The 25950-nt window shown below is 43.3% G+C and overlaps 1 protein-coding gene across 2 annotated transcripts in view; it reads left to right on the top strand.

The window, feature by feature from the left end:
• The first annotated feature begins 372 nt into the window (after positions 1-372).
• CRHR2 (corticotropin releasing hormone receptor 2) overlaps positions 373-25950 on the top strand; it is a 158394-nt gene continuing 132816 nt past the window's right edge. The window contains exons 1-2 of one of the 2 annotated variants that reach the window (XM_083825466.1): positions 373-1318; positions 15079-15172. In XM_083825466.1, the coding sequence (XP_083681592.1) occupies positions 1253-1318; positions 15079-15172 (160 nt within the window). In that variant the 5' untranslated portion in view covers positions 373-1252. The remainder of the gene's footprint in view (positions 1319-15078; positions 15173-25950) is intronic. The other variant, XM_083825464.1, reaches the window with a different exon arrangement.

The raw sequence follows: 25950 nt of genomic DNA, 5'->3' as shown, positions 1-25950 counted from the left end.
CTGGGGTAGAGCCCTAGGGTAAAACCCCAGTAAGCCCAAGACTTGTTCCTTGTTATCACAGAGGTAGAGGTCCTCACTGCAACTGGTAATGTGCATTGAGGCATTTTGGTGGGTTTCTCCTTAGTCCTGGAGGCTTGGTACATGGTTCACTTTGCACATAGTGCCAGGGAGGATTCCCCATTGATTCCCAAGCTTGTAGGGTGGTCCACACTGCACTCTGTGTCTGAGCAGTGAGAGGAACCCATTGCTCATGAACGTTTTGGGGAAACAGAGCTAGCAGTGCACCTAACGGCTCGGTGGGGGAGGTTCTCATTGCTCCTCAATGATTGTGGGGGTGTCCACATTGCACCTTATTTTGGAGGGTGGTACCTATTGCACCTACTGCGTGGTTAGGGGGAGTCTCGTTGCTCATGGAAACTTAGAGTCATAGAATCACAGAATCATTAAGGTTAGAAAAGCCCTCCAAGCTCATCTGGTCCAACCATCCCCCTACCACCAATGTCACCACTAAACCATGTCCCCAGGCACCATGTCCAACCTTTCCTTGAACACCCCCAGGGACGGTGAAGCCACCACCTCCCTGGGCAACCCGTCCCAATGCCTGACTGCTCTTTCTGAGGAGAAATGTCTCCTCATTTCCAACCTGAACCTCCCCTGGCGCAACTTGAGGCCATTCCCTCTAGTCCTATCACTAGTTACCTGTGTGAAGAGGCCGACCCCCAGCTCCTCACAGTTTCCTTTCAGGTAGTTGTAGAGAGCAATGAGGTCTCCCCTGCGCCTCCCCTTCTCCAGACTAAACTAAATAGCTCTTAGTGCTTGAGGAAGGGATGACCCCATTGCTCCTGGAGTATTGTGCACAGTGAAGTCCATATTGCACCCAGTGCCGGGCGGGGGGTGACTGACCTCTTTTGCATCCAGTGCAGGGGGAAACGGAAATCTAGACTATATTTCTGGAGGCTTTGGGGGTCGCAGTCCCCGACCCTCTCCCCCTCACGCCCCAGCCGCCTCCATCCCCGAGGCGTCCGGGGCGGAGGGCGGGCTTGGCTCCCCCGCCCGGCTCCCTCCTTCCCTCCCTCCCGGGGGTTTGCCCTGGGACACGCCGGCGGCTCCGGGGCTGGCTCCTCGGCGGCGGGCAGGGGGCAGGGGCAGCAGCAGGGGGGGGACGATGCCAGCTCCGGGGCAGCGCGGAGCCACCGGCTGAGCGGGCAGCGCCAGCCCCGGGGAGACCCCCCCCCGAGCCCCGCCGGCCCCTATGGCGGGGCGGGCGCCGCAGCGCAGCCTCCCGGCGGCGGCGGCCGCCGCGCTCCTGCTCTTGCCCGTAAGTGCCGGGGCCGGGGAAGGGGCGGCGCGGGGGCAGGCAGGGAGGGAAGGGAGGGCGGGGGACGCCCCACGAGCGCGGGGAGCCCGCTCGGTCTGTGAGGGAGCGGGGGACGTGCCCCGTCCCTCGCAGGTCCCGCCCGTCCCCCTCAGCGCTGAGGGACCCGTGCGGGTGGCGGCTAACGGTTCCCTCATGGATCCCGTCTGTTCCCTCGGTACTGAAGGGACCTGTCCGGGTGGCCGCTAATGGATCCCGCCCGTCCCCTCAGCGCTGAGGGACCTGTCCGGGTGTCTGCTAACAGATCCCTCATGGATCCTGTCTGTTCCCCTCAGTGCTGAGGGACCTGTCCGGGTGTCTGCTATCAGATCCCTCATGGATCCTGTCTGTTCCCCTCAGTGCTGAGGGACCCATCCGTGTGGCTGCTGAAAGATCGCTCATGGATCCCACCCATTCCCTCAGTAGTTAGGAACCCGTCCAGGTGGCCGCTAACCGATCCCTCATGGATCCCGCTTGACTCCTCAGTGCTCAAATACCCTCTCCCCGTGGCCGCCCGCCTCTGGGGGTGACACCATCCCCTCAAAGCCCTTCTTGGCTTCCCCTTCTCCGTGAAGAAGCCGCCTCACCATCCCTTTTCCTTGGTCTTTTGGCAAAAAGGCCCAGCACAAGGATGACACTGGGGTCACAGCTCCTGCCCTGAGGGTGCCCCTTCCCCAGACAAAAGGGGTTTTCCTGCCACCACCCCGGTTGGGTGTCCCTGGCTGCTGTCCCCAGCCTCCCGCCCTGCTTGCTCTCCTCGCAGCATGTGCTCAGTTTCCATCACTTCTTCACGGCAGGGATCAGCAAACACTGGTGGTTCAGCCCATGCATCCACCCGTGTTTGCTCTGACTTTCTCCAGAGTAAAACGAAAGAGGATTTTCCTTGTGGTCCTTCATCATCAGCTTCTCCCTGGGAGGAGGTGCGGGAAAGATTAGCCTGTTTCAGTCTGAACTTAAAACGGCTTTCCTAGACCACGCTCCTAAGTCAGGCTGACTTCTTTGGTGGCTTGTTTGTTTTAGTGATAGTTAAGTGTGTTAAGTGATACTTGCAAAGCAAATGCGAGAGGTTAAGCAGGAGACGCATTGGTCTTACTGGTAATTTGTTATGGCTGTTCCCACAGCATTAAAAAGGGGCAGGGATCCTTCTGGACTGTAGTGCGTTTGGAGCAAAGGAAGAAAATCTGTTCTTTTTCTGGGTGTTCTGCCTTTTTTGTTTGCTTGTTTTTATTGTGATCTAATTTACAAACAAGGGCAGATGGAAGACAGGTCTGGGAAAGCAAAAGGCTCCAAAGATGAGCAACAGTTTTGTTTTAATAACTTTGCAGTAGATTTCTTAGAAGACTGAGAATTTCTCAGATCTGTCAATGTCCTTTTTACCTGGTCAGAGGTCAGTGCACATGGGACTTCTTGCTAGTGAGGTTATCAAAAGTACGCAGGTACCCAGAGCTGCCAGGCTAATTCATTTTTAGTGAATCAAAACTGTCACGTTTCCCCTGTACATGTAACCTGCGGACAGTCTTTTCACTTTCCTGTAGTTTTGCTTTTGAATTACTGCTCTAAATTTTGGTAGTTGGGTTGCTTCTTTAAAAATGAAACAGCTGCACTGAAAAAGAAAAAAAAAAAAAAAAACACAGATTAAGAATCAAAATGCCAAGTTTCCATAAAATGTGTTTATTCTGAGACAAATGTGTACTTCTGGTATAATCTGAGTGTGCTTATATGGAGGAGCTTGTTTGGATGTAGCATACGCATGTTTGCTACAGACTCGTGTCTATGTCTATGCATTATATGGAAATAACGCGCTGGAGCAGGATCTTATGTTTAGAACAGCTCTGAATGCTCCAGTTGTAGAAAAAGCAGAGCTTTTATGGTTTTGGGGAATGTTTTCACCTGCAAATACTGTAAATATTATTGGTAAACCTGTATCTGCTTTACAGGTGGCTAAAACTTTCCACCTAGAAGCTTAAGAACAACAGTTGAAAACTTTGGCTTGAATCCAAAGCTCTTAAATTCCCCTTTAACTTGAAAACACCTCAATGTTTTCTCAAAGTCAGTGGCTGTATTCACATTTGTGGATTTGAGAAAAGGCATGGCTGCTTGTGGGAGCCGGCCCTTATGTGATTAAGTAAAGGAAACAAGTTTTCACAGCAGCTGAGCAATTGTGCTTTATGGGAACTGCAGGTATGAAATGATGCAACTTTCTAGCATGGAATTAGATCTGCCAGATGAAAATGCTGGTGCAAACGGCCTGTCAGATTTCACAGGGCTGGTCAGCAAGAGGGTGAAGACTTGCTTAGTAGGCTCTGAGATTTATGTTCTCTTAAAGGGTTTCTGTACATATGATACACTGGAAAATGCAAATACTTGAAAGTGAAAAAAAAAAATAAAAAAGAAAGAAAGAAAGAAAAAAACACGACACAAAGTTAAACGAATCTTTTGACATTTTGATATAGAGCCCTTGCTGTGCTCATGTAATTTGGGTGGGGGGGGGAGGATTATTCATCAAAAACAAAAGCAGAGCTTGCTTTAATTCATATTCTCTCCTGAAGCTGTTAAAACCAGAGCAGTTAGAGTGTATCAGCCAGTGGTGACAAGTTAAATAATATTCCTGGTCTAAGACTGCCAAAATTCAGTGCTACTGTGAACTAATGCAGCATAAATAACCCATTATGAGCAGCCTTTGCTGTTGGAGTGCTTTGACAGGGCTGTAGCCATTGTGTGATAATTGCGGTACGTTTGAAGGAGGTGGTTGTACGCAACGAAGAACGGCTGATGTTGGCTGACGGTGGTTTTGCCAAGAAACGTTTCAGTGATACTCACAGCTGCCCTTAGCCAGAGAGAAAGCAGACTTTTGCTTCTGTTCATGCAAGACATCTGCTTAGATATTACTATTCTGTCAAGAGCGGAGGAGAAATAATGATTAAGTCACCTGAACTCTGCGGTCCTCGTGCTGCAAACCAGATACTTTGCAGTTATGCCTGCCCTGCTTCTTGCGTGCCGCCACTGAAGCTGCTGGGGGAAGACAGTTCTGGGATCTCGTTGCAGCACGAGGACTATGAGGTCCACACACTTTGTTTCACTCACAGAGGTTGTATGTCTACTAGTATGTTAAGACTGCTAGGACAGTTTTTCAACCTTCAGACCAAATGCCTGAGAGTGGCTTCTACCCATACTATTACACTCCTTCAGACTCTAAAATAGGGACTGTGTACAAGCTGCGCATTGAGAACAGTCCATGGTGCAGCCTCACTCCCAGATCATTCCCAGGAACTGTTTGAGATATTGCTGGATTGCCTGGGGCAAAAACGTGGCCAGGAACCATCCTAAAAATTTAACAGTGTAAATGATTAAGTGCTTAAAACAGACCTTCGCACTGTTTGATTTATTAGCTTAGATGGAGCGTGCCGTACTCCCATTGCTCAGGGCTCTCCATGAGTGCCTGAGGGAGGCATTTTCCTCCAAAGCAAACTCTTCATTGCTTTGAGTCCAGCGATCAGCTTTCTTTGTGCTAGAGATTACTGTGGGATCTTGCTGGTGATGTGATGATCTGAGAGATTCACAATGAAAATACCAGGCTAGTGGATAATACCAGCTTTTTAAGGACGTGTGTTTCTGTCTTTCTTTTTATTTTTGTGTTGTCCATTATATTATTAAACAAAATATTAAAAAAAAAATGGCATTAGAACAAAAATTTGCATATTTCTGGATTTTTAAAATAGCTCTGCATGATTTATTTTTTTTTTTAATCTTGTGGGAGGGAAGTGAGGAAATGTAGGTGGTAAAAACACACTTTGCTCGTTGCTGAATTCGATCATTTTTAGTTTGTCACTTTCAGGTTTGCAGCACTGTAAACCCAAGAAGGAGACTTTGGGGGAAAGCTGGTTTACTTTAGAACAGAATTTTATACAGTAAATAACACCTCTTCAGTAATTTACATTTGTGCTCTGTGCCTGTAAATTGAAATGACTAAATCAAATATTGACCATGTACACAGTCTCCTTTTCTTTTGACCTATGCCAGTTTTGATCTCAAATGTAGTTTGTTCTCACTTAAATTGCAGCTATTAATTCTGAGAGGTGAAGCTGGAGCTGTCCAGTGAGCCTGTGGCACCTCCTTGCCCCTCTAGATACGCAATGTTATGCATCAAAGCAATGCATAAACATCATCTTTGCCTCATTATCTTTCTGTTCATAAGTGCCAGCCTTGACAACTAAACACTTGTTGCTGGTTTGCTTTATCAACCTACTTCTTTATAATGGAATACTGTTGTGTTTTTTTTTTTTTTAGCTAATCCGTTTAATTCTTATGTAAATAGCTATATTTGGTTTGAACTGGCTAGCGTTGGGTAAAGAGCTTTATGCATTTTATTTTTCCTCTGAAGTGCTTGATAAAATTTTCTGTAGTCCTTATGACAAGAGAAGACGAATAGAAACCAGTCATTTAGCACTGCGATGAGAGTCAGCCATCAAGTACTGTCCTTCAGATAAATGGCTGCTTGAATTTCACCAGTCATGGCCAAACGTATGAAATTTTCTCCTCCAGTTTTTGGTGTCAGCGTGGAGGTGACTGTTAGATGCTCCCTACGCTGGTCTTTGCCATACAGCACGTTGTGGTTTTGTAAGCAGCGATCGCTTCTCAGTTTGGGATCCTTTGGACTGGCTCTCGAAGCAAAAGGCCTGCCAAAGGCCAAGCTTGCCAAAGGCCGAGCCATTTAGGAAGGACTGTGGTAGTGACAGCAGCGTTCTGAGAAGGGCAGTGCACAGAGATGGGTTTCGACACCCGGTCCTGACCTCTGGCTCGCGAGTACCTTGGGGCAGTGCAAACGAGCCCGTGCAGTGAGTCAGGTGCTGGGAGCGTGCTGCTTGTGCCCCTGCGTGTCTCCTTCCGCAGCCTGACAGCTCTGTCGTGGAGCTCAACTTGGAAGCTGTCCTCTGGGAATGAGCCATTAAATGACATGTTTGTACAGGAAGGTGGCTTGTTTTCTCTAAATACGAAAGGAAATCCACTTGGTATTTCGAGAGATGAAAAGTACTTCTTTGACAGAGCTGTAAGAAAGTGAAACTAATTAAAGCTCTAAAAAGTTTTGCGTAATCCTGGCTGAATAACTATCTGCTCTGGGTTGTGTATGCCGGGAAAGTAAATAGTGAGCAATGCAGATGGAGATCAAAATACATTAGCTGTCCTCGCTACAATGCTAAGCCCTTGCCCTGGTAATAGTAGCTGAGGTGCCAGAGAACTGGAAGGGAGCCACCCGCCTCTGAGGGCTGTGGGATAATCTCTCTTGCTGCTACCCAAGTCTCTGAGACACTGGAGGCTTTCTGAGTGCTGTTATCTCCGTGCTGCCTCACTTTTGGGACTGCTGTCCTCCAACAGGGGTGGCTTTTCCAGCGGAAGGGAAGTTCTGGGAGGAAGGAGAGAAGAAGGCGAAAGCGAGTAAAAGGAAGTGAGCTGATGAGCCTGAGCGGGTTGTCGGCAGGGCTGGCAGCCAGGCTCTGCTAGCAGGCGTCTCCTGCACGGACTAAAGTATTGATTCCCGTTGAGTGGCAGTAGCAGACTCCCAGAGCCCAGCCACAGCTTGGGTTTCAGGAGTCTCATGCCAGCAGGAGCAGAGAGGTGGCGCGTGAGCCAGCTCCCCCGGCTCTGCTTTGCGGTGTGGCCATCACAGGCGCCACTGCTCAGCTTTCGCAGTTCCAGTTCCCGCTGTGCTCCTGCTCCTGCTGTTTCCTTGTCTTGGGAGCAAGGACGTCCAGGCACCAGCCTGCACCTTCTGTTGCTGGTTGACTCTTTCAAATCCGCGAGGAAAGCCAGAGTTACCCTTTGGCTGGGAAGCAGAGCAGAATGACCGCTCAGAGCAGATGACAGCAGTTTGACCAGGTGTGCTCCAAGTCAGATGGAGTGAGGACTTTTCTTCATCCTGCCCCACGTTCCGTCTGCTGGGAGATCAGCTACTTAGCCCATCTTGAACTTCAGAGAACCTCCTAACAGTAACAACCCCCCAGTGAATAAGTGAATAAGTGAATTTCATGAATATTCATTAATTTAATGAATATTTTCAACTCTTTGCAGACTTTCGGTATTTATTTCTGACAGAAAAGAATGCTAAAATGGAAATTCTACCTTTAAATATATTAAAAAAAAAAAGTACTTTTTCATGGCATTTGGCATAATCTTTTAATTATGACTGTGAGAACAGAGCCCAAAATACTAGAAATATGAGTGAAAAAAAATCAAGATACAGTCTGTAAATTGTTAATTATAACACTGCCAATTAGAAGGGTTTGGGAGTTACTGACTTCTTTTTTATTTTATTTTTTTTATTATTTTTTATCACCATAGAGGCTATATATTCTAGAATAATGAAATTTAAAAATCTACCAACATTAAAAAAAAAAATAGTGTTGGAATGGACTGCTGGAGGTCTCTTGTCCAGTCACCTGCTCAAAGCAAAGCTAACTCCAAAACCAGATATTGCTGCTTGGGCCTCACTGAGTTTTCGTTCAGAAATCTGCAAACACAGGGATTTCACAACATCTCTGAACCCCATTTCTGATGCTCAGGCACCGTCATGGTGCATACTTCTTTGTCATGTCCTGTTAGATTGTTCCCTAGCTGCAACCCGTGAATGATGCCTTCTGAGAAGAGTCCAGCTGCTCTGTAATTCCCTTTGGGAGGGGGGGGGGAGGGGGGTGTGAAACTCTGATTTTAGACCTTCTCTTGTTCCAGTTCTCTATGATATGCACTTTTCAAAAACTAATGATGAGCTCCAGCCCAAGAGCTAGCAGCTTTAGGGAAAAAGTGGTGGATGGACAGCATGAGGTGACATTGCTCATCAGCAGTGAACTGCCATCAAGTCTTGGGCCAAAGGAACATTTTATGGGGGATATAGAGGGTCCATTGCTTGCATTCACCTGACGATGAGTGCAGATACCACTGTCTGGATAAGTCTTGATCCAGAACGGGTAATGGTAAAAAAGGTGGGAGCATGCTGGCAGAAAAACAAGCATGAGGAGTTTGTATTTGATGAGCTGGAACTTGGGAGCCCATTGAAGGGAGGCCTTGAAGTGTGAGTGGCGGCATGATAACGATGGATGGGTGACTGATCCTTGCAGGTACTGCTCAGGTAGTTTGCCTGGGAGCGATAGCTGAGATGCTGATGTTCATCTGGGTAAGTGTCGCTTGTAAATTTGAGCTACTCAGCCTGGGTTCCCTGTGTGGTGTGTCACCAGTGTGTAAGTCATCTCATCCTAAACTAGATCTTTGAAGCAGATGTCATGGGTGGTGCCTTGATAGTGCTTCTGTCTTCCACTAAAACAATGGCTTATGAAGTAGGTGAGTGGGGTGAATCCCAGCCGAGATGCTGAGGGGATTTATGATAACGTGAACTGTGTGGAAAGAGTGGAGAAGAGTTAGTCATGATGTAAAGACCAAGGAAAAGGGCACACGTGAAGCCAGGAGTGCTGTGAAGGGCTTGCTCCCCTTCCAGGTACTGAACATGATATCCACAGATACGAGGAATGAGGAGCAAAACTCTACAAGAGTATGAAACTGAAAAGTCTTTCCTTTAAACAGTTTTATTTGAAGACAACTGTAGCCCATGATTCAAATGTTATTTTAATCCTTTTTAATATCTCACTTTTCTTTGGGAGGGCATGGAGGCTTGGTCAGTCCAGGCTGGCTCATGGTTTAAGCATTTAAAATGCTTAAACTGCTTTAAGCAGTTTCTCGGTGTACCCAGAAAGGCACGGAGCACATGCATGCCTTGCAGCGGGTGAAGAACCTCTCCCTGACTCCTTTCCTCAGCAAAGCACATAGGCAGATGCTTCGTGAAGGTGTATCCTCAAGTTCCAAAGACAGCCGTGCTGATAGTTGTGGCCTCAGTGTAGCAGATGCTTGAGTCTTTTTAATGTATTTCTGAATTACGATGAATTTAATTTCATGCTTAGAACAGAGCATGTGTTCAGTTGCTTTATTGAACTGAGGTCGCACTTCCCACTCCTTGCAGACTTACATTCTGCTTTTCCAGACTTCCTGGAAGAGCTGCAAATACATGCTGGCCTGTAGGATCACAGGGCAACATCTCCCAAATCGTTTGGGGATCACCAGCTGGTATTAGCTGGCCTCTAAGATTAACATAGAGGCAAATAGTGACGGGGAGTTGAAAGAGCTGAAGGGTGACTCAAAAAGGAGAGCGTTTTTCAGGAGCTGGGGAAGCAATCTTTCCTTTTACTGTAACCTTAGCTGGCTCAGGCTTCAGGTTGCAGGTTCCTGTGAAAACTTCTATTTAGACCTTCCATCACAAATGGAAATTATTTTTCTGGTGAAGCGGAGCCAAACTACTGTACACTGCCAAATGCTGCTGTGTTAAGCAAAGCTAAGTTACAGAGCTGAGAATGGCCAAAGATATCTTAAGTATGGGACTGAAATGAATGGAGCGGGGACAGGGGAGGTTGGATGTCAGGAAAAGGTTCCTCACCAAGAGATGGTCGGGCACTGGGACAGGCTCCCCCGGGCAGTGGTCATGGCACGGAGCTGCCGGAGTTTGAGAGATGTTTGGACAACACTCTCAGACACAGGGTCCGGGTTTTGGGTGGTTCTTTAGGGACCCAAGAGTTGGACTCAATGATCCCTGTGGGTCCCTTTCATCTCAGGATATTTTATGATTTAATGAGGGTTTTTTTTTGGTTATTCAATAAGCAAAATATTTCCACTGTGGTAGCCCTCTAGCACCATCCTTTAATGAGCATCCCCTTGCATAAACCTTGGTCAGAAGTACCCACGCTACAGGAAAGTAGCCATCCTCACCACAGGAAAGACTTCCACCCCCTCCGCTCACAGGCTGTCCTATTTTCCCTCTCTGAGTAGCGCTCTCCAGTCAGAGGGTTGTGCTTATTCCTTAAAGTTGTTAGCAGCCTGCAGATATTCTGGCTCTCCTTGCTGTATTGCTATCTCTTGTTGGAGAGTAAGAGCTTCTCAGATGAACGTTGGCATTTTTTATAAGCACATTCCACTGAATACCTGGAGTTTTCCCCAAAGCATCTGTTTTCACATGCAAGTACTGATGATGGCAGGAACCCCTGTAAAACTTGCCAGATGCCCACCTACCCTGGAAACTCCCAAGCTGTATTTGAACAGGGTCTGGGTTTTGTCAAGGAAGAGTGGGATTTGCTTTGAATTTGCTGCATGAAGCTCTTCCACTAATTATATTTTCATGGTGAAGTTAGATGCATCTGTTTCCCTCAACTGAGCTTCTGTGGGCACAAACTAACATTTTTTTTTTTTGCATTTAATTGGACTGCTGCTCTGAGCTACTCCTTCCCAATTCTGTTATGCAGCTCTAAAAATTACTGTGACTTACGTTCAGATGAGTACTCGATCTCATTGTAGAAATGGTGTATTTGGAGAGCTTACCATTAATCTGGTTGCTTTTGAGCCAGAAGGATTTCTCAAATTAATTTACTTGAATTGTCTAATTGAAAGAATAAAAAAAGGATAAAAATTTTCCTCTCCTCTCCTCTCCTCTCCTCTCCTCTCCTCTCCTCTCCTCTCCTCTCCTCTCCTCTCCTCTCCTCTCCTCTCCTCTCCTCTCCTCTCCTCTCCTCTCCTCTCCTCTCCTCTCCTCTCCTCTCCTCTCCTCTCCTCTCCTCTCCTCTCCTCTCCTCTCCTCTCCTCTCCTCTCCTCTCCTCTCCTCTCCTCTCCTCTCCTCTCCTCTCCTCTCCTCTCCTCTCCTCTCCTCTCCTCTCCTCTATGTTTTTACCTATACTTTTGTGTGTAGTGTCTAAAGAAAAGTTAGGAGGGATTCACTTTATTAAAGGTACATACCTGCAGCAGAGATTCCTACAAATTACACTGTCCTTACACTGGGTGAGACCCGGCTAAGGAACCAGTGGAGGCCAGGGCCTGATTTGTTTGAATTAGACTATGGCAGATGAACTGCACCAGAAAAATTCTTGCTTCTCTCCCTGAACTGCAAAGGGGACCCTTGGTGATCAGCTCCCAGCAGCTCTCTGTACTGGGAGGTCTGAGCTATGTGAGATGAATCCCACTGCTTCTCAGGGAGAGGACTTCTGACAAGATACTGTTATAGTTTCACAGGATAGATTTCTTTAGGACCTCATAAGCATGAGATCTACAAATTTTGTAGCGGGGAATACTCACTCTGCTACTTCGCAGCTGTCTCAGATGTCAGCACCTCTGCTTTTGTTCAGCATGCCACCAGCCAGTGTGTTACAGGGAGCCATAACAGCTCTTTCTAAAAAGTTGGCTTTTATTAGACAACTAGAATATGGTATCTGGGGGTTCTTACGTCAGAATGGGAAAGCAGAGTGCACGTGTCCGTCCATGTTTGGGAGCATCCAGTGCCTCCCGAGCTTCGCTCTCCCATCTTGGCAGCAAATGTTGCGCTGTCATGTGTCATCCTTTTCCACTTCAGCTCTTTCTTTCAGTTTCCAGTCATGCTGACTTCATCCTCTCTGCTGCTTCTAATTGCTCAATATTTAAACTTTCAAGATGTTAATAATAAACTTTCATTGTATCTCTGTGGTAGCCGCCTGCAGCACAGGTCCTGTGAGAAGCAGCTGAGGGAACTGCGGTTGTTTAGTCTGGAGAAGAGGAGACTCAGGGGAGACCTCATTGCTCTCTGCAACTACCTGAAAGGAAGCTGTGGGGAGCTGGGGGTTGGCCTATTCTCATAGTAACTAGTGACAGGACTAGAGGGGAATGGCCCCAGGTTGCACCAGGGGAGGTTCAGGTTGGAAATGAGGAGACATTTCTGCTCAGAAAGAGCAGTCAGGCATTGGGACGGGTTGCCCAGGGAGGTGGTGGCGTCACCGTCCCTGGGGGTGTTCAAGGAGAGGTTGGACGTGGTGCTTGGGGACATGGTTTAGTGGTGACATTGGTGGGAGTGGGATGGTTGGACCAGATGATCTTGAAGGTCTCTTCCAACCTTGATACTGTGATTCTATGACTCTATAAACTGACAGCTTTGTCTGCTATTCATAGCTGTTTGGGCGTGTATATATTGCTGTGGCCATTTCCTACATGTTAGAGAGAAGAAACCAACCTCTCCGATGTGGGTGAATCACAGCATCAGTGTTTGTTTTATTTCTATATATATATCACTACTTGGAAGAACACAATAATCTTTCAGATCAGGAGTCTATGCTGATTGTTTTTAAAATTAAGCTACAAATCCTCTCTAATCTGCATGAAATAACCACAAATCCTGGTAGGAATTGCGAGGAGGCATTATTATGTTGAGTCAGATATTTTTCTGTGCCCACAGCTCTCCATGTAGATCCATTAAGGCATGTTGCATGTATCATATATTGCTGTATATGTGTTTTTGTTACTTCATGTTAGTAAATTATGAGAGTACTTGTGTGACAAAAGCACAAATTCCGCATTAATGAGTATTCCTTTCCTTTCCTTTCCTTTCCTTTCCTTTCCTTTCCTTTCCTTTCCTTTCCTTTCCTTTCCTTTCCTTTCCTTTCCTTTCCTTTCCTTTCCTTTCCTTTCCTTTCCTTTCCTTTCCTTTCCTTTCCTTTCCTTTCCTTTCCTTTCCTTTCCTTTCCTTTCCTTTCCTTTCCTTTCCTTTCCTTTCCTTTCCTTTCCTTTCCTTTCCTTTCCTTTCCTTTCCTTTCCTTTCCTTTCCTTTCCTTTCCTTTCCTTTCCTTTCCTTTCCTTTCCTTTCCTTTCCTTTCCTTTCCTTTCCTTTCCTTTCCTTTCCTTTCCTTTCCTTTCCTTTCCTTTCCCTGCTCTTAATTGTTTTAAATGCTTATTTTTAGGCTTTTGTGGTTTGTCTGCTTTAAATACAATTTTTGGAAAGTATCACATGGAAGAAAGCTGTTCACTCTGATTAGTGGAGAGAAAATGAAAGCAAAAGTAACGTAATATGTGGAAGGCACTTTTCCCTCTAGCCAAATGAACCTAAGTTGACCCTAAAGCAAATGTGACATTTAACCTTTCTTGTTCCTACACAATCTGTGCTAAACTTGACCTCTGTTAGTTCTTTCCCATCATCTTATGAAGCGGACAGCTGAACACGCAGTGTATTTACAGTACATGGAGACATCTCAAGTTTCTTCTTTGAAGTGAGAGAGCGCTTTGGCTTGTGAGGTAGCAGAGGGGCAGAGGGACAGAAGGAAGAAATGCCTCTGCTATGTCAGCTCACGTGACTGGGTCTGACGTGACCACTACAGAGCCTGCTTTCTGGCTGGCTCCCTTGGAGTACTGTGCCCTGCAAGATGACATCTGCCCTGGCTTCAGAACAGGGCCCTTGCCTTTCCCCGTCTCCTTGACCTGACTGTGCATGGCCAGTGGCCTGAAAGGCTTTGCTGTAGGAGGTGAAAGTTCAAGTCTTCCTGGGTGAGAAACAGCAGCTTCATGATGTTTGTTCAAAAAGAATAAAGTTTGATAAAGGATTTTTGTTTGTATTCGAAGACTTCCTATTTTGTAAAATAACAGCAAAGTGAGAAATATATAGAAATGGTGTGGGACAAAGAAAAGTTTTTGAGAGACCAACACTGCTGATGAATTCCATTGTCATGATAATTTATTCCACTTCTTATTGAGTGATAAGGAATTCAGTAACATAAAAAGGATTCTGCAATTATTTAACATACCTTAAAGCACTGAAATATAACATCAATATTCAAGGATTATGGTTGTTTCCCTGAGCAAAAGCTGACTGTGTTATATTAGTCATTCAGCATAAGTAGAAAAGCAAAGGCATTTCTTTTGCTACCAAGGCTTTATTTGCCCTCAGAAGTAGTCAGGAAGATTTTGTTTCACAGTTTGAAAATTGAACTTTCTGTCATTGATTTGTGACTCCCGAATTTTCTCAGCGCATTTGGTGCTGCCTTTCTAAAAAGGGCTTTTTAAGAGCTTCTCTTGCTCCAAGCAGTATCCCAAATCATCTGCACGTTTAGATCTACAGTCCTGTGGTCTTCTGTCCTCGGTCTGCAGTGGGCATTTCAGTAATTTTACTTTCAAGTGTGGAAACGACAACATATTCTTTGGCTTCACCTCTAAATATCTATTTCCTAAAACTTTATTGGTGATGTGACATTGTCCTATCCTGAACCTGCAGCTTTCTTGAAGCATCTATATTGACACTGCTACTCTCATTCTCACTATCATTTGCCTTCAGTGGAGGGCTCAGAACTCAGAATTTTGTGAGTCAGAAGCTTGCGTATTTTTTACTGGCTGTTAAAAGTAATGGATCACCTTACAGAGATGCCAACTTATCTTATCCGGTCAGTGGAAGTACATTTTTTAAACATTTTGAAGTGCCCTTTGGTGTTTCTTGTCTCTCTGTCTTGACTATGTAAGGATCTTCAGCAGCCACGTAGCCTTTTAAGGGTAGTTGATAGAAATCCCACACATCCACCCATTCTGTAATGGGATGTGATTCAGCTACTCTATTTTAGGTGAGAAAAACTGTGCCCTGAGCTTTGTTAAGGCCATTGACTGTCTACCACAGGAGCTCCAGGATAGGTAGTTCATTTGTAGATGCCTACCTTTAGTCACATGAATGCCTCCTGATGTTGTGGACCTAAGCAAGTATAACCAAAAATCCTCTGTCATGGGGGAATGTCTGCACCTGAACCAATTATGAATGGGAACTGCTATGAAATACTGGGGATTTTTGTACTCATGAATAAGGAATTCTGCCCTTTGCTGATGCTTTACTGTTTGTTTGTATTGCTTCTGTCTATTCATCCAGATAGTTCTCCACTGTGAATCTTCTGTGAACCTGCCCTTGTCTGTTCTGCTGGAAAAGTACTGTGAAGCTTTATCAGCCCGCACCAATGTCACAGGTATTTATTTCTCCATTTCTCAGTGGCTTCTTGTTACTCCAGGATCTGTTTTCAAAGTGTCCTTGCTCCAGGAACATCTTTTCCTGCTGAGATAAACTTAGTGCTTCCAGCCTTCAGTTTTCATTGGCAACAACGTGCAGTGGTGTGACATGGGAAGAAAACTTTGAAGTTTGCACACCTGGAAAGAACTTCAGGTGTACTAATATTGGCAGCCTTTTTTTGTGATTTAATCTGTTGAGCTGACTGTACTCACTAACCGATATGATCGTTGAAGGACAGTACTTCTAAAGCATCTGTATCCAGACTGGTCCAGACTCCTTGTTAAAGGCAGTCTGCGGTTCTCCAAGGGCCTCATGGCTTATCAAAGCTGGGCAGGCAAAGTGTGGTGGATGTGGTAGTCAAATCCAGCCCTTGTGTGACTCACTGTAGAAACTGGGGTGCTCTGACCTGACTGAAGCTTATACAGGCTAGGGGTGAACCTTTTACCATTTTGGTCAGGCCAATTGACATGAAAAATACCAGTCCTCCAAATCAGAACATGTTGAACCTCAAAACTTTGCAATTTCTATTTCCTGATCCCACCCCCAGTTCTCCAAAGCCTGACTCTAACTTTTCAGGTTAGGAGAGAAGTCTTTTCTGATACAGGACAGAGATAGTACAGGGGAACTTAGGGACACTGGCAGTGGGATGAAGGGAGAATGGAATATTGCAGACCCTACAGAATGTTAAGCACAAAGAGCAGGAAAGGTTGGGGGGAATGTGCGGCCTTTTCTTTCTTTATACCAGTTTTTGAAAGCAGGATGGCCAAGGGTGGGTGCTGCAATGAGTGATTCAATGGGGGAATTAGGATTGTTTTTTTCCCCTTTGCTTTCCCCACAGAAAATCGTCACAGAAGGAGGAGTTTAAAATACCTTGTCGGAATGTAGATGTTATCATTTAAACAGTTCTCCAGCCTTAAGAAATGACAAAGCAAATGAGGTTCAAGGAAGAAGTCTTTCCATATATCAAATCAATTGTGGTTTACTCTGACTCTATATATTGCATAAGGACAATAAACTGATCTAGATAAGATGATCAGACTGAGGTCTGAAAGTTTTGTTGCCTTAACTGCCTGTTAATTTGCATATAAATGGGTGTGTTGACCTGTATTATGAATCTAATCTGAGCTCTGTAACTTGTGGCATTGTGTTCCAGGGAGCAACTTCGCCTGATGCAGTATATTTGCTTGTACAAGTTTTAATGACAGTCTATTCTATTTTGTAGCTGGAAACAAAGGAAAGATAGATGAGGTTCTGTGAAACTTTGCATAAGTTTCGGACCCTTCTTTCAGATGTTCTTTGACCTTTGAATATTTCTGAAAATACTATCATAAAATTTTCCATTAATTCATAATGTATTATTTCTTTTCCAGACCTTTTATTGCAAAAATATTATTATTTCACACCAGACTGTCTTAAACTTTGGCAAACACTTTAATTCCTAATTGTTGGCAAAAAAAAAAATAAAAAAAAATTTCTGAGCTATTTACGTGATGCATGAACACAAGGCATCTTCTCAGGCTGAGTGCAACTCTTATAATAGCACTGTAATATGAAAAGGCTAGAGAGAAGTCACAGTAGTCTCTTACATTGTACTATTATTGTAAGGTATCACTGATCAGAGAAATAAAGCACTGCTCTAAAGTTAATGTGACTTGATTGTTATATAGAGACAATCCAACATACCTTTATAAGGTATGTTTATAGAATATACCTTTCTGCAGCATATTTTGAAATCCTGTGAGCCTGTATTCTTTTTTGTTGAGCGTGGGCTTATACATGTGGTAAAACCCTAAGCTGCCTCATGTTCAGACAAGTTGGACATAAATCCAGACTCATGCATGAACATAAAGTGAACTTCAGGACCTTCTACGGGCAAAAGTGTTTTTTTTTCTTAGTATTAGTCAATGTACTCTTCTCAACATGGTGGATCACCAACATGGTGCTTCTTGCCACTGCATGTTTCTCTTGTTTCACATGATGATTGCAGGCTCTTTAAAAAGGTCTGGACTTTTTAGCTATGAGTCTTCTTATTAAAAATGGAATCTACAATGCAGTGATCTCCACCTTTATAATCAGTGAAACATGGCCAATATAGTCAAAAGTCTGGAGCGTTGCTTTGTCCTAAACTAAGATGTAAATCAGGGCAGAGAAACCTTGTTTTTGATTTTTTTTTCCTTCTGAAAGGATCCAAAGATGAAAAAACTCCTATAGATATATTGTCGTCCAAAATTAGCTTAGCTGTGTGCATTTTGAACCCTCATAATAGTAAGGATGTATCACACTGAAACATTGTTTGCTCTACCCAGCAACATGGATGTGCAGAGTCAGACCAGAACCACAGAGTCTGAAATGTCTTTGGCTTTTTTCTGATCATAATCTTTGACACTGCGCAGATCTAGTCTTTTAAAGAGGAAAAAAAATCAATAAAATAAAACAACAACAAAAAATTCCAAAGATAGACATACTGAACAATCTTTATTTATAGCTGGGAGAAGAGAAACATGAAAGTTTTGTAATTGGTTATATTCCGTGTCTCTTTTCCAGATGATGCTGTTAATTAGTCCAAGATGTTAATTTCCTCCCCTTATAATTGCTAACTTCAGCCTCCAAATATGTTCACAATAAGTATCCCAAACAGATGGCATAAAATGCTTTTGAGATTTTCATTTATGTTTAAGTGCACTGAATTGCTGAGTAAATGACATTGTGAATTCAGTCTGACATGATTTAAGCCAAGCAATGCTTGTTAAGAGGTGAAAGGCAATATAATTCACTCTCTTTTGGGTTTTGTTTCCTCAAAAAATTCCTGGATTACACCTTTGTGAGTGCTTGGGTGCAGCGTTTGATCTTGATGGGATTTTGTGTGTATCTGCGGACCTGAAGAGGGATTTTATTTAATTTTTAATTCTTATTTTGTTTTCATACATAAGAATTATTGGTTGAAATGGCAGAACTTTTGTACAATGACTCAGCTGAACATGTTCCTGATGTTGTTCTCTCTTCGTATGGTTTGACTGGAATTACAGGAATATGCAGGATGACCAGATGACTATAATTCTATATATCTCTCTGATGCATGCATTGAGTTATAGCTTGGATTTTTATAGGAATTAAGAGAAAATGGGTCCTCTATTCACAGTAATATTCATTGAATTTCATCATGCTTCCCTTCACATACTTTGACTTTCCTATCTTACATATTTTCACTAGAGACTGCAGGTCCTGTCTTACATCTGTTCCTACTCACTTTTGATCTCAATGGAAGTCTTTTTATCCCACTTTTTGGTCCATTGACAGGTTTCACCACGCAATCTTTAAGACCTTAATAAAGCAGATTCATCTAAAACCAGAATCTTCTTCCAAAAAAATAAACTAGAAAGTGGATGGCCAGTACTACTGTACTTAGTGTGTTAACATAAGAATTACATTCTCTGTTTTCTTCCTCTTCCTTACCCTTCACTCACTTTGAAGGTTGCAATTTGCATTTATGATATTTAAGGCTATTCAAACAACCCAGTAAATGGGAGACAGTAGATCAGATGTGTCATGCATTTCATTTCACGAAGTCCTCGGATTCACTGAAAGGAAAAATTATTTATTTCCCTTGTTTCACTGGATCCTCTTGAGGCTGGGCATGGTTCCTTTCCCTTATTCAGGTCACTGCAGCGTGGTGAAAGACTGCTGTCCCACAGAAATGGTACCAAACTCCTGATTCTACATGGTGCAGGGTTCCATCTGTACAAACTCTGTCCTATACTTCTCAAGTTGTCTTCTCAACTCTCCAGGGAAGCTCTCAAATAGGGAACATATCAGTGAGTGTGGGAGGAACGTATCCTAGGTTGGATTCCAACACACAACTCCTCAAAGTTGCTGGTAAAGTCCCAAAGAACCTGACATCATTTGGAGATTTTCATAATTTTTCCTGTTGATGGGACAGTGAGTTATACTAGAAGCTTCTTCAGGACTTACAATAACACCAAACGGAAGATAGAAAAGGTAGTTTTCATTTCTTATCCTTTCTTGAACCTCTTACAGGTCCCACAATGAATCTCATCAAACATGAGACATAAGTGAGCACTCCTTACGCCTCCTGCACAGGCACTGGCCAAAGCAAGGTTCGTTTGAAAGAAGGATTTATGAAATCACATGGCATTCTCAAGCATGAATCAAATTTCCTCTCTTGTCACTGTCACACAGAGATAACTCCTTAATCTGGCTGTCAGCATTGAGCTACTAAGACACCTTCTTGCCTAGAGGTCTTGTGTAAACCAACCACAGACAGCCACAGACAGCTCCTGTGGTATACGTTAGTATCACTTTTCAGGATAAACTGTTCAAAAACATGTTAGACAGCAGTGACAGCCATGTGGGAAAGGGAGCATGTGTACTCAAAGTGCCTTAGCAGGTTAGCATTATGAGTGTATACTGAAAGATAGCAGCTGATTACTGTGTTTTTGTTGCATGATCTTTGTCCTTCTACCCTAAATAAATGACATCAAGATGCAAAAGTAAAAGTGCTTCCTCTGTAACGAAAAAAAGGCATGTACATAAGAGTTATTTCAGACCTTCGAATACCACTACATTCATCCTTCAACGTCATGGATCTGATTCCGTTTCCAGTTATGAAAAGTATGTATGTATAAAGTAAATGTGCATGTGTGTGCCTGTGTCTCTGTGTATTGGGGGGAGCATATGGATGTGTGTTTGTGTAGCATGGTGACAAAACCATATGAACTCGGGAACAGTAGCGTCCTAAAGTGTGGGTTTCTTGTTGAAATGAAAATTTGAAAGTTTTCTTTAGACAACCAATTAAATAAATAACATAATTTTACTTCTGTTTTAGACATTACATTTAGCTTAACTTTAATTTGAAATATTCATGTACAATTAAAAAAAAAAAAGTACCAAATTGTAAATCTTCATTTTAAACATTTAAAATTGTCAACTTTATTTTCAGAAAATTATTTCCTATCCCTTTGGTCAGAAAAATTATGAAGACTTGATGCTACGTTGGTACAGTGTTTCTGCCATCTTGAAGCTGACCATTCATTAAAATGCTTTTATTTCCATCATTTTTTTTTTTTATGATATCCCTAGACAGATCCATCTCTGTGTACCTGGCACAAGTGCAAACATCTGAAAATAAGGTTTTGTAAGTGTGTCCATTTGTGAGAAAAGGGACTTTGCAGACTCAGTGAACAGTTTCATTTTTAAATAATTTCCATCTTCTTGGAATTTTACTCAAACAAAATCTGAGCTTTCTACATTTTGTTTAGGGAAGATTTATCTGTGCTACATTTCTGGAAAGGGTTCTCTCAGCTGCAGCTAAAAGACTTTCTTTTTCATCCAGATTCTTTGTCCTGCGTTTCTTTCTACCCCAGAAGCAACGCAGGCCTTTCTCCAGGCAATCTCAATGCCTGTTGTGATTTTGTGTATGGTGTGTTTGTCTGTGGTAAAGATATTTAGTGTTAAGTTGTTCAGTTCAAAACCGGGTGAACCTTTGATTCATTCCTTATTTCTGGTTGGGACTTCTGCTGATCAGGAATCCCTGCAGGTCAGCCAAGTGTAACCATCTTATGCTGGCACATGTTTTAGCATGGCTTTGCCTGCTGGTCATTGTAATACCACCGTCCTACTTTGCTGTGAATGCAGGCCTAGCTGAGTCACTTCTACTTAATGTGTGGGGGGGGGTCATCTCTGTGAACCAGGAAGGTGGGACCGAACCTGGGAATAACAGAGCAAAAGGTAATAGTTGAAAGCACAGGTACTTAGGAGCCAGCATGTCCCTGGGGCTATCGTAGACTCATGGGGTGGGACTCAACTCACGGATTTGTCGTCTGAATATTCATGTTTACCTGTAAAATAAGTGTCTGAGCTCCCGCTATTGGACAGGATTTAGTTGCCCTCATGTCAGTGCCCAGTGACCTTTGAGGTACTTAACGGTACCTAAGACGTGCAGGGCTGGCAGATATGGCACAGAACCTACAGGAAGCCTGTGCCCTCTGGAATAGCTGGAGGGCTATCTCAGGGATTGAGTGGCCCAGGGTGCTCATGTGTCATCTGAATCCTTCCGTAGATCTCCATTGGCTATTATTGTCCTAGATGAACTGGATGAGTTGAATTAGATGTTCCAGTCCATCTAGGTATCCTAATATAGGCACTTCTGCACAGGAGTTTCATGGAAGTCTGACATACAGCACGCAGTCTGCAAGATGGGAGTTAATAGTTTATAGCTCAACGCACATACGAAATATCCTCTGACAAGATGATTTAATCACAGAGGCTTTGGCTACCAAAGAAAAATGAGTTTTTTGCCTCGATCTCCCAGCTGCTGAGTGCACACAGGCTGCAGGTTTTGCTTGGCTGACTATTGTTATTTTTTAGGAGTTAATTTCAATCAATCATTCTTTTAGTAGATGAAAGTTTCATGACAGAGAAACATATTCTATAACTTGCTTTCTATACAGAGCAGCATAGGTGAGACACTCATTGCTCCAGGGGTTATTTATTTCTGTGCATTGCCCTACTCTGTTTCTTGGAAACGGAAGATTTGGCCTCATTACATCTCTAAATATCCCTCCACAGTAATGGCATGGCAGCAATTCTCACTGTTTCTCTTCTGATTTTCCCAGCAGGTCACATCAGTGAGCACTTCCATTTATAATGATACTTGGATGAGCTATTCATTTTAACGTATGCTTTGCACTCTCTTGGCATCAGCCTGCTGGCTGAAGCTACGTACTCTGCTCCTGCAGCTGCCCGTGGGGCACTTGGGAATGTGCTTTCATCACAACCACACAACTTCGTTACTGCTCGCAGGCATAAAGTTAACCTTGAGCAGCAGCATTTGCATGATCAAAGCTGGAGCTGAGGACACAGGCGATCTTCCTAGCACTTCCTATTTTCAGATGTTGCAATGACACTATTTAAATAGAGGTGATGATGGTGGTTTACTTTCTCACTGCCTCAAATGGCATACCAGGCAGTCTAGCACTGCTTGCTTGTACATCCCAAAATAAAGCTGCGTGCAGTGTTGTTGCACATTTTGTATTGTTGCCGCTGGTCCTTATGATTTAAAATGCATTTCCCAAGTCTGGGGCAGTTCCAAGCTAAGGGTTTGTAGAAATTCTCATGTATTAAGGAACTATGTAGACAATCCAGAAAGTTACGTGTTCCACTAGGATTACCCATGAGGATTATTAATAAATAAATAAATACATAAATATTTTTTTTTGTGACTTTTTTATAGATAAGATATATAAACATATCTTATGGTTCCCACCTTTACCCTAGGTGTCCAGAGACTGGCAAGTTCTTCCAAAATTCACTAACAATGAATCTCTAAGCTGTGTAAACAAGGCTATAAAGTGCTCAGATACTACAGTGGTGAGAGTCACACAGAGTGATTTATTTTCTGTTGCTGCTGTTGTTGTTCTTACATTTTTTAAAAGAGTGCCTATGGTTTGCAGTCTGGCTTTTTGTTGTTACTCTGAATGTGAAATATGTTTTAGAAAGAATTTACTCCAGTGCCTTGATCTCAGGAAGGCATGCTTTTGCAAAACCTCGAGTAACTACTGAATGAAGTAACCTTGGCATAGAAGAGGAACCAGCTACACCAGAAGTGGTGCTAGTGTTTTAGGATGAGCTATCAACAATCTTAACATCTGCAATCACCATCCCTGAACTTTGCATTATACAGGAAGGTAACAACACTCTGAACACCTTCATCAGCATCAATGGCATCAGCACTGGCTGAAAAGAAAATCTGTAGCACGTCTGCATGGAGTCACAGAGGTGTTGGGTACGTGGGTCTGAGGGAGGACTGTAGAACAGGGTTGCTGATGGTATGAAGTCAGGGCAGATCCCACGATCCTGTTAGGAAGCAGAAGAATTTGCAGTGACCAACTTGATGGCATTGGCATGGTGGTTCCTTGCTGCCAGCTTGGGATGCTGTGAAGAGTAAGGAAAGGAAAAGGAACAGGGCCAAATTTTTGAGGAATTCAAATGAGGCAGGAACAGCTCCTAAGCAAAAACATGTTACAGTGGGGACATGCCACTGAGTTTTATTGTTTCTTATTTCAGAAGAGTGGCACACCTAAATCCTGGATCTGTCACTTCTGCATGATATGTTCTCAGCAGACTTGGTAATGACTGCTACAATACCATGCTTCATCACATAGCCTTAAATCTTTGAATGTATACATTTGGTACAGTAACTACCATTTGCTGAATGTGGTTTCTAAATTAGATATTTTTTGTACACTTGGCAGATAAAAATATACTTTGTAGAGCCTCTCATTTTGTTGAGCCCTACTGAGCAGATGGAGTGCTTTTTCTGTTCACATGGAATCACGTCAGTGAATCTGGTCTTAAATGAAAACACCTCCTGTCCGTTAAATCAACATTTCTCTCTGGGTTTGTGGATTGATGAGCCCTTCAAGCAGTGAAATACTGCTGTGGCCAATGCACAGAACAAAGCCATGTAACAATAGTGATGCTACAAACTGCACTATTTGGAAAGATGTGTCATTCAAGAGGATGCCTAAAACATGTAGTGCAGGAGAATAATTATTAGTAGTAAATGGGAGAGATGGTCTAGAGTGGGAAACGTGGTTTTTTGTTTGTTTCTCATTTCAGTAAAATGATCAAGACCTTATGACCCAATGACTAAGTTGGCTCTCCAGTTTAGGAACAGGCCGTTACATGTGCTCTTGTTGACAATCAGTGGTTGTCTTGCCTTTGTCTCCCTGCTTTTGACAAAATGGATCTTTCCATACTACCTTTGGAGGAGTGTTCCTGAGCCACACACAGAACCAGGGTCACCATATAGAGAGATGAAGGTGAGACAGGGCTCCATCCATTTCTCCGTGCTGGTAAAATCATAATCTCTGTGTGTCTAAGGCCCACGTGTATAAATTCATGCTAGCTAGCACGGCTTTACTTCAGCAGTATCGAACAAAAGAAAAAGGTGGGGGACCTTCGACCATCTGCCATCAGTATATTGCAAGCATGCTCAGAAATGCTGTCTGAGAATCCAGTGGTTGGTCTAAGGAAGAGAAAATGGTAGGATGCTTCACATTTACAGATGCTGTCATGGCCTACCGTGGATTAGAATGTGAATACAGACGAGAGATTAGGGGTTCAGCTAGCATAAATCACCTAGTGTAAAGTTGCAGCTGGCAGCTCATCCCTCCTTGTTTAGCTCTCTACTGCATCACTTGGTCGGCCTTTTCTGAATAAACTCTGCTATGCATGGAATTGATCTGCCTTGTCCTCCAACCCTGAGATGGGGACATCTTATTGTATTGTCCCATGTATGAAAAAATTATTAAGCACTAAAGCAAATGCAAAGCTGACCTGTAAAGCTCCAGCTCTATATTGTTCAATTTTGTTATTCCATTACAAAATAAGGACTGTGATTTTTTTTTTTTTCCTGCAAGCATTCATCTTACTCATTAAACTGTCAAAGCGTGCAAGCTGGCTGTATAAGTAAAAGGTAATTGAAAATGTTAACACAGTTTCTGTAAGCCACTAGGACCTGAACTGTTCAGCTGCTTTGCCCTGTGTATCTTTACTCATGTGAGAAGCCTCATTCACTACAGTGAAACACTCCACTGAGTAACATTACTCTTGTGCATAAACGTTAGACAAAAAAAAAAAAAAAAAGATTATGGATTCAAATATTTCAAGTGCATGTACCCATAGCTAAGAGGGGAGACAAACGAGAACCAGATTCCCAAAGGTGTAAATGCTACGTGGTATCTCATTTCTATTAACGTGCTACAGTAATTTGATCCCATGACTCAAAATGGTGCTGCTGTAATAAACCTGCTAGCCTGTCTGTGGATCTTTTTGTCCTTCCTAAAACCCTCTAATGAACACTGTGGGGAATGGTACCATCACAAGGCTTTCTGTCTTTACTCTCTTTAAACTCTGTTTTGTGCAGATGTCCCTGGTACCTAAGGCCAGGCATTTTGAAGCTGATCTCTTCCCAGCTAACACTGTTAAATGCACAGAGGTTTACCTGTATCCACTAAGTATCCACTTCGGGCTGCTGTTGGAGACAGGATGCTGCAGTAGCTGGACCTTCATTAAAAAACAAAACAAAACAAAACAAAACAAAACAAAACAAAACCTTCTTTATTTTATTGGTTATAGTGGCAGCCTAAGGCCCACTCAGCTGCACATGTCTACTTTGCAATATCTAGAGTTACAGGAAATTAATCATACTCCTAAGAACCTTCTTTCTTTGAAAGTATCCCTGAGGTAATTTAGCAGCCTGTGGAAGACTATTACTTTCTGCCTTCTGTGTAAATAAAGGGGAAATAGTTAATAATTGGAAGGCAGATGTAGTTGCAATTTCATTATTAATCTGCTCAAGGAGACTGCTTGTGAGTTCATCACTGTGAACGTGGGTATGAAATCTTTAGATTAATCCTCAATGTGTAGACACACTTCAGTGGGTATCAGATCTTTGAAATTTGTATTAGTCAGCTAAAACCAAAATTTCTGGCAAAGATGGATGGCTTTTTATCTGACCAATTTGCTTTGTTTTGTTTTAAACATATATGTACATGTATCTATATATACCTATATGATTATTTTAAGAATGAAAAGTGTCATTATGCTGAAATTGTCCTTCCTCCAGTAGCCACTAGGTGAATTAACTTTGAAAGCTTTGAAAGCCAGGCATTTGGAGTATGCTGGGTGTTTTTTGCTGTAATGTCATTGGAAAAA

Source organism: Anser anser (genome assembly GCF_964211835.1).
Source record: "Anser anser genome assembly, chromosome: 2".
NCBI classification, from domain to species: domain Eukaryota; kingdom Metazoa; phylum Chordata; class Aves; order Anseriformes; family Anatidae; genus Anser; species Anser anser.
The sequence above is the reverse complement of the archived record's forward strand: the minus strand, read 5'-3'. Positions and strand labels throughout refer to the sequence as shown.